The sequence below is a fragment of the Mytilus trossulus genome, chromosome 3, assembly GCF_036588685.1.
Source record: "Mytilus trossulus isolate FHL-02 chromosome 3, PNRI_Mtr1.1.1.hap1, whole genome shotgun sequence".
NCBI classification, from domain to species: Eukaryota; Metazoa; Mollusca; class Bivalvia; order Mytilida; family Mytilidae; genus Mytilus; species Mytilus trossulus.
Genome location: NC_086375.1, coordinates 82,854,183 through 82,871,672, shown reverse-complemented (window position 1 = coordinate 82,871,672; position 17,490 = coordinate 82,854,183). Strand labels below are relative to the sequence as shown.

Genomic DNA, 17,490 nt, shown 5'->3' with positions numbered 1-17,490 from the left:
GTATAAATGTACAGTACATCCTTAAGTTTCTCATAATGTGGATCCGTAATTAGTTTAAATGTACAGTACATCCTTAACTTTCTCATAGTGTGGATCCGTAAATAGTATGAATGTACAGTACATCCTTAACTCTCTTATAGTGTAGATCCGTAAATAGTATAAATGTACAGTACATCCTTAAGTTTCTCATAATGTGGATCGGTAAATAGTATAAATGTACAGTACATCCTTTACTTTCTCATAGGGTGGACCCAAAATAGTATAAGATAAGATAAGATAAGATATTTTATTTTCCAATTATGGGCCCCAAAGGGCATAAAACATTACAACATCAATAATTAATACAATACAAACAATGAGATAAAAAAAAAAAAAAAGTTAAACGAGAACTATTTAAGTTCTTAAAGAATACGCAGATAAAGAATCTATAGTATGTTTTTTTTAATACTAATGCATTTTATTGCAAGTGTGGTTGATATAGATAACAAACAAGTAGCCCAAAAAGAAAAAAAAAGAAAAATAGATATCCACATATGTATAGTACACAAAAAGTTGGATCAATTAAATATATAATAATTAGCCAAAAAGAAAGTAGAAATTAAACATGTCCATGACTCATCCTGTGTCAGCAGCAAATAGGAAAGCATTATGGTTTCCTAAAGGCAGCTGACACCAGGGGGCGATACCTTATGGGCCATAGGCATGTAAAATGTGTGTAAATGTCTCTTTCCTACCTGTATCAAAAGCAAACAAGGAAGCATCATAGGTAACTTGAATGCAGTTGATACCAGGGGACGATGCCTCAAGGATATAAGAGAACATTTGAATAAATAATATATCTTAACAATTTTTTTTTTTTAATCGGCTAGTATGTTTGTGATATTCAGATGAATATAATTTTCTATGTCCAATCAAATGTATATACACACATAGATCTCCTTTAACTAATCTTCACTAAGGAAGATGTTTGTATATAAAATTACATATTATTTTAAGTAACTCAACATTTTCTACACTAAATAACCAGATAATTTTGCTTTGACTGTTCATATGATTAAAATAAGAATTATATTGTGCAATACTAGCTAACATACAATTTCTATCATCCTCAAATTTGTTACAATCAAATAGAAAATGAGCCTCATCTTCGACAGTATTGGAAGAACATTTATTACATATTCTGTTAATTCGGGGAATACCCTGATATCTACCTAATTCTATTTGTAATCTATGAGAAGATACACGTAATTTAGTAAAACTTCTTCTAAGTTCAAAATTCTTGATCAATGTTAGATATTTTTCAAAACCAAAATTTGTTTTATATAAAAGGTAGGTTTTCAGTTTACTGTCTGAAAATTTATCTATTTGTTTTTTCCAACAGCTAATAAACAATATTGATAGCTTGGTTTGTATATATTTCTTAAATTTGTATAAGGATTCACAAAATGGAGCATTTATGGCATTTGTATAGTCAATACCAAGTATTTTAAAAACAACATTTATTGAACCATACCATGATGTTATATTCATGTGATGTATTGTCTTTGATTGTGTATATGCCTCTTTTAATAGAGGAAAATTATCACCTAAATTTTCTAATCTATACCAGTACAATAACATTCCTTTTATAATATTAAAATATATTGGAAATCTTCCAAGTTCAGATAACACTGCAGCATTTGTTGTTTTCTTGTGTACCCCAAGTATAAATTTACAAAATTTTATATGAAGTTTCTCACAGGGTAAACCTGAATATAATTTTTCAAAAGATATATCTTCCTTCTTACATTTAGAGGAAAGAGAATTAAACATCCCCCATATTTCGCTACCATATAATAAAATAGGTTTTACAGTGTGGTCAAAAACATGAATACTTGTTTTTACATCAGGATTAAGTGATAAAAGATCTTTCCTTAATTTGAAATGAGCTTTCAGGGATTTTTTGTATAGTTCATTTTGAGCATAACTGAATGAACCAGATGAGCTTAAATATAAACCTAGGTATTTGTATTTTGAAACACATTCCAGATTTATATTCTGAAATGTGAATATCTGTTTTACATGTCTGCCTGCCTTGTTGAAAATCAGCACCTTTGTCTTATTAGTATTCACATTGAGACACCAATCTTTGCAAAATTTATCAAGCATTCCCAGCTTTTCTCGTAGTCCTTCAGCTGATGTAGATAATAAAACAATATCATCAGCATACATTAAACAATGTAGATCTTTGTCATTGACATTAACTGGGTCTCTAGTATCTGACAAATATCTGGGCAAATCATTTATGAATATCTTGAATAAATTCGGACTGAGGTTGTCACCTTGTTTGACTCCAATATCTAATGGGAAAAAATCACTTACTTGATTTTGAATTTTGACACATGATTTGCTAATTTCATACATACTTTTAATAATGTTATAAAAATAAGACCCAGCACCAATATCTAGTAATTTAATCTTGATCCCTGTATGTATAACAGTATCAAAAGCCTTCTGAAAATCAACAAAACAGGCAAACAGTCTACCTTCTTTTGAATTACAGTATTTGTTAATAAGACAGTTTAAAATAAACATATGATCTACAGTTCTGGCTTTCCTTGTGAATCCAATTTGACTATCATGTATAATATTATGTTCCTGAAGAAATTTGTCCAGTCTTAGACTTAATATTCTATTAAAAAGCTTTCCAATTGCACTTGTTATTGTTATTCCTCTATAATTGTTAGGGTCACTTGTATCGTTGCTTTTAAAAATTGGTGTAATATAACCTTCAGCCCAAGATGTTGGGTATATACCTGAAGACAGGCAAGTATTAAACATCTGTTGAAAACTTTTTAAAAGGAAAGTCTTTCCATTCTTTATCATATTATTACTAATGTTATCCAAGCCTGATGATTTATTGCAAATGGCTTTGGATATTTCGGACTCAGTGATAACGGAGTCCAACTCGTTGAAACATTTTGAGTTTTCTAACTGTTTCAGTTTTTCACATAGCTCTGTATATCTACTTTGAAATTCACCTTTCAGTTGTGACAACTTTTGGAAATGTGATATCAAAGTTGATGGTTGTACTCCACATTTTTTTTTAGTTTCATTTTTTTCCTGTAGTTCATTAATTAAGTTCCAATACAGTTTTGGATTCTCTTCGTGCAAGGAGTCCAGCTGACTAATCAATGATTGTTTGTATTGTTTGTATTTATATTTCCTTAGTTTGGAGTATTCACGATTCAGTTTATAAAAGTGATTTTTGATAATTGGATCATATGGAAATCTTGAATAAATTTTTCCATAATTAAGCAAGTTAGTTCGAGCTTGTTGTAAACTTGCATCAAACCACTTTTTGTTTTTTTGTTTGTTTGTGTGTTTTTTTAAAGGTCGTTTAAGTGATAGATTTGCTGCTGATAAAAAGATGTTTGAAAGTTTTGATGATGCTTCATCTACTGATGTCTGAGTAAATTGAATTGTGCTGTTGTTGAATTCTAGTATGTAGTTTTGTAGTGTATCTGAAGAAAGTGTTTCTTGAAATTTTATTGCTGAACAGTCAGTCCAGATATAATTAGGTGTCATATTTTTCAACTGGATTGGAATATCATTTTCTCCAGGAACACAATATTTTGCAGATAATTCCCACTCAAGTTTACAATGACAATCAGATAATGTGGGAATAAATCTGGATACTTTAAAATACAGTACATTTTCAAGAATTTCTTCCGACACAGCAACATAATCAACCACACTTGCACCGTTGGGGGTATAGCAAGTAAAATTACCAAATGTATCACCAAGAACTCTGCCATTTAAAATTCTTATTTGTTTACTAATGCAAAAATCCAAAACTTCTTTGCCTCTTTGATCAATTTTTTGGTCTCGACTTTTTCTTGTCATAATGTTTTTTTCAGTAGGGTATGTATCAAAAATTGGAGTAAATTTTGAATCATCGTTTAAATGTACAGTACATCCTTAAGTTTCTCATAGTGTGATCGGTAAATAGTATAAATGCACAGTACATCCTTAAGTTTCTTATAGTGTGATCGGTAAATAGTATAAATGTACTGTACATCCTTAAGTTTCTCTTAGTACAAATGTACAGTACATCCTTAAGTTTCTCTAAGTATAAATGTATCCTCAAGTTTCTTTTAATGATGGCATTTGAACCATAAGGTGAGAAACGTGTCTGGAAGGAAAACTTTTTTCATCAACATAACACATAACATACAATACATGAGGCAATGATGATATCAATGGGGACAACAGTGAACATTTAACTTTCATACTTGATAGGTCTAATCCATGCCGAAAGTATCATGCTTCACAATTATAACAGATTTTCGCACGAAATCGTATTTAATATGTTTTCAACAAATTTAAACAAGGATTGTATAAATTGTATACCGATTATGAATATCCCGGACTAAAGACTTAAACTTGAAAAAGATACGAAAATGCGTAAAAACAGTAAAATGTATGATGGCTTATTTGATATCTCGATTTATATGGTAAAGATAGGCATGACAATAAGTCGCACGGAAATAGAGTCAAGTAGGATAGACACTATTTAAAGTCTCACGGCAATGGAGAAGAGAAATATAGAAAGGTATGTTGCACAATTGGTCGCACTTTAAGGGTGAAGAGTAATGGAGTGATGTAGGTGGTACCACCCTGTACCATGCACAGACGAGTTCGAGACACACTGTTTAGGTTCGCGGGTATAAGATTTTAGAAAAAAAATGAGCATTTATTTTTCATTACAAATTTTATTTATTATCTTTAGTATAGTTGTTACTTTATCACATGGTACCAAAAAAAAAATCCAGAAAAAATCAATTTGTGTAGGCCCCAGGTGATTTTTGAAATTTAGATAATTTTTTATCATTGAAAAACCTCCAAATTATCTCACTTTTGTGCAAATAGCCTTTTTTTGGCATTAAAATTGAAATATCTTTTTTAACTCATCGGTGACCTATATTTTTTTTATTGTTGTTTTCGAATAAGCTGTACATAAACTAAATAATTGTAAAATTTAAGCGATTTCTATAATTTAGTTCTCTTTTTATTTCGATATTACCGCTATTTCTCCTATTAGTTCAACAGAAAACAAAGGACATTAACCTTTCGAAGGCTGATTGTGAGCGTAAATGAACGGTGACCCCATTTTTAGCTCACCTGGCCTAAAAGGCCAAGTGAGCTTCTCTCATCACTTGGCGTCCGGCGTCCGTCGTCCGGCGTCCGTCGTCCGTCGGTCGTCGTCCGTCGTCGTCCGTCGTCGTCGTCCGTCGTCGTTAACTTTTACAAAAATCTTCTCCTCTGAAACTACTGGGCTAAATTAAACCAAACTTGGCCACAATCATCTCTAGGGTATCTAGTTTAAAAAATGTGTGGCGTGAACCGGCCAACCAATCAAGATGGACGCCATGGGTAAAAATAGAACATAGGGGTAAAATGCAGTTTTTGGCTTATAACTCAAAAACCAAATCATTTAGAGCAAATCTGACTCGAAGTTAAATTGTTTATCAGGTCAAGATCTATCTGCCCTGAAATTTTCAGGTGAATCCAACACCCGTTGTTGGGTTGCTGCCCCTGAATTGGTAATTTTAGGGAAATTTTGCTGTTTTTGGTTATTATCTTAAATATTATTATAGATAGAGTTAAACTATAAACAGCAATAATGTTCAGCAAAATAAGACCTAAAAATAAGTCAACATGACCAAAATGGTCAGTTGACCTCCTAAGGAGTTATTGTCCTTTATAGTAAATTTTTATCAATTTTCATTAAAATTTGTAAATTTTTTCTAACATTTTCTACTGAAACTACTGGACCAAGTTCATTAAAGATAGAAATAATTGTAAGCAGCAAGAATGTTCAGTAAAGAAAGATGTACAAACACATCATCAGCACCTAAACACAATTTTGTCATGAATCCATCTGCGTCCTTTGTTCAATATTCACATAGACCAAGGTGAGCGACACAGGCTCTTTAGAGCCTCTAGTTTATTTCCATTTTTATTAAGTATAAGATTTAGTGCATTTATAGAAAAATATAGAGAAATCCTATATTAAATAAAAAATTTGATTTAGACCCACGAGCCCCCTTAAAGATGGCAGAGATAAGTTAAATCGTGTTATACATAGAATAATACATGGCATGCTGTATGACCACGAGAATATCAGTCCCGAGGGCCGAAGATTTTAACATGAATCCCTAATTTTATTATTTTGGATAATGAAAATTTTCTTTTGGATGACCCACTTTGTAATGTTTATATGTGAACATGAAAGAAAAAAAAGTTTGCCAAATCTCTGGAGAAGCAACTCTTAAATACTTTTGTATTTGACATATACTAGCCTGTATAACTTTATATCAATAGTTAAGGTTTATTTTATGAATGTCATATAAATTACTGCATGTTATAACAAGTGTATATGTTATGTGTATATGCCCCTTTGGGGACCTAATTCGGAAAAACAAATCTGATCTTATCTTATCTTATTTCGTATCATGCCAAGAAATACGACAACTATACGTAATACAAGTGAGAGGTTTGGCTATCTTTACAACCAGGTTTAATCCACAATATCCTACATAAGAAAATGCCTTTACCTAGCCAGGAATATGACAGTTGTTATCCGTTCGTTTGATATGTTTGTGCTTTTGATTTTGCCATTTGATTAGAGACTTTCCGTTTCGAATTTTCCTCGGAGTTCAGTAGTTTTGTGATTTTACTTTTTAGCTACTAGTATGCGATACAGGGTAGATGATACAAACTGGAGTAAAGACACTTTATTAGATATACTTAATTCATGTATTTAGTACTAGATAAATGATGGTACCTGCTAGCGCTCCAGAGACAATGCAGAGAAATGGAATTATGCTCTGTAACATCTTAATGGCAGTTTGTCATCTGAAAACAAGTAATTTGATGGAATCAGAATTCTATTGCGTTAGAAATCGAATAATAATCGTCTTCGTTTAAATGTATTGAATAAACGAAAATTCTTTACCTGCATCTTTCCCAAGTCAGGAGCCACAGGCACTTGTCTCAGAAAAAAAATCCTATATACCTGAATATAACAAAGAATATGGAAAAATAATTTCTGAAAGTGCCTGTGTCAGAAGCCTGTAGTTAAGTGGTTGTCGTTGATTTATGTTCGTCATATTTGTGTTTTGTAAATTATTTTGTTATAAATGAGGCTGTTCTAAATTGAATTGCTTCATAATTGTCATGTCGTAACGTTTTAAAGCTGGTCATACTGTATATGGGGTTTTCTCATTGTTGTCAGATGGCCGCATGGTTGCCTATAAATGCTTACATCCCTTGGATTTGAACGTGGATGGATGTTTGTCTCATCGGCAATAATACTACATCAACTTTATATTATCTACAGTATGCACAATGGTATGAATTGTGGATAAGAATCTCTTAGAAACCAAATGTATACCACAATGCAAGAATAAGGGTGATGCTATATATGCGAAAAACTATATATGGAGGACCTAGATACTTCAAAATAATTGAAAAGATCATTGAATTACGGATAAAACCTTATCATTCTGGAACAACAGACGAAATAAACCCATTACGAAGAGAATTTACCGAGAACAGCCCCCCCCCCCCTCTGTTATGTACATTAATCATTGAGGAACATTAGCTTGAGAGTAAACCAACATTACATAACTTTACATGATGATAAATCGGAATTTGATGTGGTTGTACATTTAAATCTTATAAGTTGATCATATCAAACAGGAATTTCTGGTCAATTCATCACAGATAGAGTAGTTTTTTTGTTTTTCTTTTACAAAAAAAGCAATGTTGCGCCTGTCCAAAGTCAGGAGCCTCTGGCTTTTGTTAGTCTTGTATGATTTTTAATCTTAGTTTCTTGTGTATAATTCGGAGTTCATATGATGTCCATCATCACTGAACTAGTACATGCATATTTGTTAAGGGGCCAGCTGAAGGACGCCCATCTTGGTGCGGGAGTTTCTCGCTACATTGAAGACCCATTGGTGGCCTTCGGCTGTTCTCTGCTCTATGACCGGATTCTTGTTGCTTTGACACATTCCCCATTTCCATTCTCAATTTTATAACATCTTGTAAAAAATAGAGAAATAAAACTGCAGAAGTCTTTGACAAAGTGTACGCTATTATACTAAAACATAATTATTAAGATAAAATTTACAACAGTTTACTCACCCAACTAAGGTAATATTTTCACTTTTTGGATATAGGTTGATACGTTCTAAATAATTAAGAAATATTACTTAAAAGCTTTTAATCTTTTGATCCTATTCTTTTTTATTTTCTGATTAACAATTTTAATTTAGTGTGCGGTTTAATTTTGACATAAAATTTAGGTCGGTATTTAATTCGTATAAATATAGGATTATCATTTTTTAGATAACTTCGTAAAAGATTTATCATTATTATTGTTTGCCTGTGTCGTGTATCTTCTAATGCTATCATTTATATAAAAAAATGGTGATGTATGACTGTCAATTTTCATTTGCATAGATATTTGCTTCGGGGAAATGATTGTATGGTTGTTTTAGATATCTTTTTGGTGCTTATTGTTAAATTTGAGCAAATACTTTAAAAGTTAACGGCTTTAATTCATGTAAGTTATAAAACTGTTCATTCTTGGCTTTCTCGTACATGATTAGCTTTCACAGATTTTTTTGGTAAAGGTTAATCCAGAAAAGCACTTTGGCTCATTAAATTCATCATGTTTTTTATACGTCTTTTATATTGCAACTGTTCCAATGATATATCATGAAAACAATATGCACGGAGAAGAAAGAGACATAACATGAGCAGAATAATTCTTCTTCTAATTGAGTATTATCGCACTATTGCCCATGCTGAGTGTGACAACAAAGGTGCCAGAAAATATTTACAGGTGCAAGTTAAAAACAGCCTGATGGTGCGATTAAGGGATACTGCAGTACCCTCTGCTTGAAAGCATCTAGTGAGGTACTGTTCGCCAAAGTTTGTTGTAGGCTGTTCCATATCCGTATGTTGTCTGGGGAGAAGGAATCAGTGGAAGGAATGTCTGTATAATTATTGAAGTTCTGGCATACGATACAAGAAAATCGTATTGTGTGTACTCTAGCTACAAATGTTGTATTGTGTAGCTCTAGTGGTGGTATTGCTACGATTACATGTACTACAGGGGCGGATCAAGTCATTTTAAAAGAGGAGGTCCCAACCCAGGACAAAAGGGGGGGGGGGGGGGGGGGGTGTCCAACTACATGTCCTCATTCAAATGCATTGATCGGCCATAACAAAAAGTGAGGTTCTAACCCCGGAACCCTCCCCCTGGATCCGCCAATGTACTATTCTGTACATCATTACTTCGCAGTTGGCTGAGTGGTTCAGTGTCACTGTAGAGTTTTTAAGCATTGACTGTTATCATGACACTGCTGGTTTGTTGGTAGTTATTCAATACAAACAGGGTTGATCTTTATAATATTACAGTAGAGAATCAGATTGAAGTTTCAAGGACTAGATTCTGTAAAATTACGGAGGGTTCAGTCAAGTATTTCTGGAGGTCTGAATAAGAAGCGGAGTTCGAGCGTTACCGATTTTACTATCTGAATATTAGTTTTGAAGTTTCCGGTTTGCCCAAAGACGAACACAACTAATATGGATCTAAGAGAACAATCTTTGTTAGCTGGTAATATGTTTATTTTGCAGCATTTCTCATCCACTCAAACTGTCTGTAGTTTTATATGCAGAGTTGATTTGCTCTTAAAGTAAGACCTCAACATGCTCTGTTCAGGTTCGCGTTTTCTATCCGAGGTTTACCAAGTCCACAGGCATTTGTTTCTATCCATAGGAAGTTCGACTAGCCATATAAATAGAAGAAGGTGGCAAACAAATTTTTTTAGTCGACCTTCCTATGGATAGAAACAAATGCCTGTGCCCCAGTCATTGAACAGGTCAGGAATAACCACCAATTGGTGGATTATACCTAAATTGACGTATAATCCACCAATTGACATTTAATGGTATCAGAGACATGTATTATATGTCTCTGATGGTATATACCAATTGGTGTATACTTCCTTGTTTTTCAAAACAAATTATTCTACCAAAATGGCGCATTTTAAAAAAAAAAACATATTATGGTATGAAAACTTGTCAAACATTCCTAGTTTAGTATTGTAAAATAACATATTACATTTAATCAATAATTGTATTTGAAGTTTCTTCTATTGTAATCTTGTCAATTCTTGATTGGCAAATTTACCTGTAATCACCTGTCAATAGACGTATTTACACTTGTAAGCAAATTTGTCCGCCATTACATAACATCACACAGGTTCCGTAAACTTTGACTTCATAATTCAAAATATTTGACGTCACAACTAAAAAGTGATTGTTGCTTGGCGTCAAAAGGTTATTCGGAGGTGATATAAGGTCATTCGGAGGCAAAATACAGCTAAATACCAAAAGTGTAAATAGGTTTATGGACATCATTACTGTCTGCAGTCATGCGATCATGAGTACAACTCCACAGGTGAATGGAGCTCTTTGTTAATACTTAACTTTCATTATCAAAAGTCAATCATGGTCAATAGTACAAATGTTTCAACAAAAGAATTGTTGTACACATGCATTCTCAAGAGATGCAGCAGGCTTTGACAAAACTGAAACTTTGGGAGGACTCAATTAACCCTCCATAATGACGCTTTTTGACGCCACCCCCTTTACTCCATAATGACTCCTTTTGACGCCTGTGTAGTACCTAAGTTGAAACACTTTGACTACAGAGTGTCTGTAGTAGACTCAATAAAATTTGTATCCAATATGAAAAGGAATATCATAGGAATGTCTGACTTTAATTTATTTGATGAAATATTTGTTTTTCCCAATGCATTAATACTTTAAGGTGGTATGGGTGTCTAAAATAAAAATGATAGAATTTGTTCATACTTTGCCAAAACGTAGTATCTTTTGATATATGCTGAGAAATATAATAAAAATGATAGGTCACCGCGCATCTTTTCGAGCTACAGGACGTGACAAAATGACAAATTTTGTATGAATTATACAGGAAAAAACACCATTTTGTGATTAGAAACTAAACAAAATGATGGAATTGTTAAATACTTAAGGAAAAGATAGCTCTCAGACAATGCTTTGATAATATCAAAAGAAAAGATAGGGTCACCGTACATTTTTTCAGGCTAAAATACAAAATAGGAAAATTCCATGTAGAATCCTTCAGAAAATGCACTGTTTTAGAGTTACCTCCCCTTAAAATGCCAATTTAAAAAAATAAATAAAAACAATCAAAAATAATCAACATTTGCAGAAATATTAATATTTATAAGTTATATTCTTATAAATTGGTTCTTTTAAATGAAAATTCACATTAAATATCTGCATTCCTGCATCAAAATTTGCTAACTTGATAGAAAATATGGACCTTTGGTTCTCTGTTTTTTACAATCCAAGATGGAGGAAGACACCCATACCACCTTAAAGCATATTTTCAGCATTTTATTGAAAAATGCTATGCATATCAAGTAAGCAAGTAAAAAATTTCAATGGAGGAAAGGGTTAGGGTCTAGAAATAGGTTGCAAGTTGCAAAATCATGCTCCTATCTCAAACTAGCATTTAATTACAAAAAACTTGCATTATACATCAATTGGTCTATACCAATATACCTCAATTGGTGGATTACAGGTCAATTGTGAGCTTTTCTCATCATTTGACGTCCGTTACCATCCGTCGTTGTCGTCCATCGTCGTTAACTTTTCCAAATTTTTCTCTTTTTCGCCAAATTTAACCAAACTTGGCCACATTCATCATTGTGTATCTTTTTTAAAAATTATGTGCATGGTGACCTGTCCAACCAAACATGATGGCCACCATGGCTAAAAATAGAACATAGGGTTAAAATATAGTTATTAGGCTTATACCTCTGAAACCAAAGCATTTAGAGCAAATATGACACAGGTCAAATTGTTGTCAATTCAGAATCTATCTGCCCTGAAATTTTGAGATGAATCAGACAACCAGTTGTGGGATTGCTGCCCCTGAATTGGTAATTTAAAGGAAATTTTGACGTTTTTGGTTATTACATTTGTATCTTGAATAATATTACTGTAGACAATAATAGATAGAGATGAACTGTAAACAGCAATAATGTTCATCAAAGTAAGATCTACAAATAAGTCAACATGATCTAAATGGTCAGTTGACCCCTTAAGGAGTTCTTGCCCTTTATATTAAATTTTTAACATCTTTTTTTTAATTTTTGTTATCTTTTACAAAAATCTTCTATTCTGAAACTACCTAGACAAATATAACCAAACTTGTCCACAATCATCATTAGGGTATCTAGTCTAAAAAATGTGTTCTATGACCCTGCTCACAAACCAAGATGGCCGACATGGCTAGAAATAGTCTATAGGGTAAAATGCATTTTTTAGGCAGTTAAGCTGCCTTATGGGAGCACCCTAGATTTTTGTTCTACCCAATAAATGCTGAAATATGTGCCATTGTTATTATCGAGCTGGATGTTATTTTATTTATAACTAATTCATTTGTAATTGGACAGTTTTTTCATACTTTTAATTCTTGATTACAAAAAATATGATCAGAAAAACCTTAAATGATCGGCGATTTAACCAAAAGTTTTGAAGTTGCACATAAGAAGTAGGGCACATTAGGAATCTTTATGTAGTTTATTATCCCCTGAGATTTTGGCTAAGCTGTCAAAGAACAAATGTATGAAATGTTTAATCGCCGAAAAACTCTAAAGACAGGTAGTTTAGATTTTCCAAATGGCAAAAGTCGTAGGAATATTATTTATCGTCAATACGTCAGTTGTCTTACACCTAATTTCCTAATGCATGTAGAACAAAACTTTGGTTAGCTTGCTTGCTTGGTTTTTATATTGTACAATCCATAGGATAACACCCAATCAAATTTAAATATAATATATATTCAGGTTAAACAATGCCTATATATATTGTTTAAAGATGTCAATCTTATTCACAAAGCTTGTTTACCAATTATACAAACAAGGCAAGCATGCCAAACGAAGTTTTTCCTTGCAAGCATTAGGAAATCAGCTGTATAATAAGTTCCACTGTTCATGCTGTTGGCGGCAATTTTAAATTATAAAACGAAATTTTTGTACCTTTTCAATTTGGAGGTAGGGGTTCAAATTAGCTGTTGTCCGAAGTTTGCCACCTTCCATTTTTGCAGTTGGACTTTAGATTTGGTTACTAGCTACGCTCTTAATGTCTGACTTGAGAGGAAATAAAAAAATAACATGGCAAACCTTTTTACTAAAGTCTCCTATTTTAAAAACGATCTCAAAACTTGTTTTTAGCATTATTATTCATGACAGCAGTGTTCATGTTGTTCAACCGCTAGCTTTATACAGAAAATTGCTGACAAATAATATGTAAATTTGAGTAAAATCGTATCTGACAAAAACAACATTGAAAACAAAATGGCTGACATGAGAAGAAAATTACAATATCGGATCAGATTCCAGAAGTGGATATTTTTATGGGTCAGTTAACTTAAGCTGTAAATTTCTTATTTTACACATATAGTGCAACTAGATTATATTATAATAATTTGTACCTGAATGTAAGCAAATCATATGATATGTGCATGATGTATGTGGAGTCCTTTGGGGCACTCTATCCCCTCCTGTTTGATAACTTTGAAACGGATGAGATCCCCACCTCTCAACCATATACATTCATGCATAAGACACTATAACAAATTATATGAAATATAGGAGTTTGTGGGGCCACTCTACCCCTTCCTGTTTAAGAATTTGAAAAAGGTTGAGATCCCCACCCATAAACCATATATATATTGGTGTATTGGACAATATGTATCTTTATTTTAATTTTAGTTTCTTGTGTACAATTTGGAAATTACTATTGCGTTCATTGTCACTGAACAAGTGTATATTTGTTATGGGGCCAGCTGAGGGACGCCTCCGGGTGCAAGAATTTCTCGCTACATTGAAGACCTGTTGGTGACCATCTGCTGTTATTTTTTTCTATGGTCGGGTTGTTGTCTCTTTGACACATTCCCCATTTCCATTCTCAATTTTATGTATGGGACTACATATAACTAAACAAATGAAATATAGGTGAAGTCCCTTGGGTCACCCCACCCCTCCTGTTTAGGAACTTTGAAACAGTCAAGATCCCCACCCCTAAACCATATATATTCATGTATGGGACAATATTATAAATCAAATGAAATATAGGGGTAGTCCCTGTGGGTCATCCCACCCCTCCTGTTTGAGAACTTGGAAACAGTAGAGATCCCTACCCCTAAACCATATATATTCATGTATAGGACACTATAAAAAATCATATGAATGTTCGTGCGGCCACTCTACCCCTTCCTGTTTAAGAATTTGAAAAGGTTGAGATCCCCACCCATAAACCATACATATTCATGTATTGGACAATATAAAAAATCAAATGAATCATAGAGGGAGTCCCTAGGGTCACTGCGCCCTCATGTTTGAGAACTTGGAAACAATCGAGATCCACACCCCTTTAACATATATAATCATGTATTGGACAAAATAACTAATAAAATAAAATATAGGGGGAGTCCCTGCAGTCACCCCACCCCTTCTGTTGTTTAAGAACTTGGAAACAGTCTCAATTTAACAGTAGAGATCCCCACCTTTAAATTAAACCATATATTTTCATGTATGGGACAAAAGAACTAATCAAGTGAAATACAGGGAGAGTCCTAAGGGTCACCCCACCCAATCCTGTTTGATAACTTGGAAACAGATGAGATCCCCACCCCTCAACCATATATATTCAGGTATTGGACGTACGCGACAATATAACAAATCAAATGAAATATAGGGGAAGTCACTGGGGTCCCCCATTCTCTCCTGTTTGAAAATTGGATAACAGTCGAGATCCCCACCCTAAACCATATATATATTCATGTATGGGACAATATAAAAAATCAAATGAAACATAGGGGTAATCCCTAGGGTCACCCACACCCCTTGTGTGTGTTTTAAGTTTTGAGAACTTGTAAAAGATTGAGATACCAACTCCTAAACCATATTCATTCCTGTTTGTCATTTCAAAAAGATTGAATGACATATAAGGTCAATCTCATAGACATCACATATGCATATCACTTTGCTAGACCTTACATCTGTCATTTTAATCAAAACTTAGACATCATGGACTTGGGGTGAAGGTGGGAGTCATTTACATTTACTATGGACAGGTCAGTCAGACCTCACCATGGATTCCTGTAGTACAATGTAGTAAACATTTGTCTGATTTGTGTCTCATAACCTTTATATAAAAAAGAAGATGTGGTATGATTGCCATTGAGACAACTATCCACAAAAGACCAAAATGACACAGGCATTAACAGCTATAAGTCTGCTAATTGATATTTTATCGTATGTTTTTATATGTTGTGATGTTATGCTATTGTTTCAGAAAAAGGGAGAAGGTTTGGGCCCATTAAAACGTTTAATCCCGCTGCAAATGTTTGCACCTGTCCTAAGTCAGGAATCTGATGTACAGTAGTTGTCGTTTGTTTATGTAATATATACGTGTTTCTCGTTTCTCATTTTGTTTATATAGATTAGACCGTTGGTTTTCCCGTTTGAATGGTTTTACACTAGTAATTTTGGGGCCCTTTATAGCTTGTTGTTCGGTGTGAGCCAAGGCTCCGTGTTGAAGGCCGTACTTTAACCTATAATGGTTTAATTTTTAAATTGTTATTTGGATGGAGAGTTGTCTCATTGGCACTCACACCACATCTTCCTATATCTATAGGTCAGTGTATGGCCTTCAACAATGAGCAAAGCCCATAACGTGTATTTCTTTTTACATTATGTGTCAATTTGAAACATTTATCAAATATTTTATTTTCTTGGGCCCAAACCAGGCCGAAATGCCCATACTTCCTACTCCTTTTGTAAATTTTTACAAAATATTTTCCACTGCAACTATTGGGCCAAGTTCATTAAAGATAAAGCAGCAAGAATATCCAGTAGAATAAGATTTACAAACACATCACCATCACCAAAACACATTTTTGTCATGAATCCATATGTGTCAGTGTCCTTTGTTTAATATGCACATAGACCAAAGTGAGCGACACTGGCTCTTTAGAGCCTCTAGTTATGTCTTGTTTTTATTTAGAGGCCATATCACAAGGCTTATTGGGGAAATTTTATTTTATATTTAATCCTGAAATTCTAACATTAGTGTTAGAATGTATACTAATGTAGTCCGTTCTTGATCTGATTGCACTAATTTGATACAATGTGAAACAAGTGTCATTTGTCTCTTCTCAGAAGCTGCTGTATGGTGAGTTACTGAAAAATTATGTTTGATTCAATTTGTACAATAAAGTAGTGTTTAAATCTTCTATTTAAAAAATGTTCTTAGTTTCTGTTTGTCTCTTTTTTATTACATAATTCTGTATATTTGAAATATTTTCTCATCTGTAACAAATATTGCCAATCAAGGCAAGGTGCTTTATGTATAAATATATGTCCTTTGCTTTCTACTATTCAACGCCAAATATAAAGTATTTAGATCCATTTACAGAAAAAAGTACTTTTGCTAGATCAATTAATCTGTTTTATACAGTATTGACTAAAGATAATAATTCAATTTCATGTAGAACATTAATTGTTTTATGTACACAATGTACATGTGGAGATTTTAATACCATTGTGACCATGAACTTCACATGATAAAAAATATAGTTAAGGAGAGCCGCGGGTATAAGATTGTAACAGATTGAGTCTGTGTGCCCATGTAAATGATGTATGTCTTAATAGTTGATGGGCCAAAACTTTCATAAATCATTGCACTTTACAATATAAATCTCAAAACAAGTGAGCTAATAAATTAAAAATTATATGTCTTTAAATTTTTTTTTAATGCATATTGCATTTGTAATTGTAATCACTGATTCCTCTTGGAAAGTCATAATAATATTTTGATTTGCCCAGTTCTACCCACTAAAACTCAGTAAAACCGGTGTTTTCCCAGTATTTCCCACTGGTCAAGGCATTACTAAAAATAAAAAAACAGTTTTTGCCAACCTTGCCATATTAAAAGTCCTGCATTCAGAGACCATTGTAAATTTTGAAATGATTTCATCCTGAACTTCTGTAGGCCAGATCAGAGGCTGATTTAGAGTTTTTTTCAGGGGCCCCCCTTTATCTGGGAAAAAAATTGTTTGCTAATATAATCACTGAAGCATGACTGGAGCGGGCTGGGCCCCCTCTTAGGCAGTCAGTGAACCCCCACTTTTGATAATTTTTGGATCCGCCACTGCTACAAGATAACATGTTGAAGTGAAGGGAATACAGGATACTGAGATTTATCCTCTTTGGAATGGGAATAGATGAAATATAACCCATGTCTGGTAAACGAAAGGATTTTATTTTGCATTCAATGTAATGTTTGTATTACAGAATATTAAGCTCCTGT

The 17,490-nt window shown here is 33.2% G+C and overlaps 2 protein-coding genes across 4 annotated transcripts in view; one reads left to right on the top strand and one right to left on the bottom strand.

Moving 5' to 3' along the window:
- The window catches only part of LOC134712643 (coadhesin-like), a 23,660-nt gene extending 13,261 nt beyond the window's left edge, over positions 1-10,399 (bottom strand). The window contains exons 1-2 of one of the 2 annotated variants that reach the window (XM_063574383.1): positions 10,250-10,399; positions 6,830-6,900 (exon numbers count right to left, since the gene is read on the bottom strand). In XM_063574383.1, the coding sequence (XP_063430453.1) occupies positions 6,830-6,881 (52 nt within the window). In that variant the 5' untranslated portion in view covers positions 6,882-6,900; positions 10,250-10,399. Of the gene's footprint in view, positions 1-6,829; positions 6,901-8,193; positions 8,236-10,249 lie in introns of those variants that run through there. The other variant, XM_063574384.1, reaches the window with a different exon arrangement.
- LOC134712642 (vacuolar protein sorting-associated protein 4-like) overlaps positions 4,440-17,490 on the top strand; it is a 27,719-nt gene continuing 14,668 nt past the window's right edge. Inside the window, exon 1 of one of the 2 annotated variants that reach the window (XM_063574381.1) lies at positions 4,440-4,594. In XM_063574381.1, coding sequence (XP_063430451.1) covers positions 4,572-4,594 — 23 coding nt within the window. In that variant the 5' untranslated portion in view covers positions 4,440-4,571. Of the gene's footprint in view, positions 4,595-9,582; positions 9,674-17,490 lie in introns of those variants that run through there. The other variant, XM_063574382.1, reaches the window with a different exon arrangement.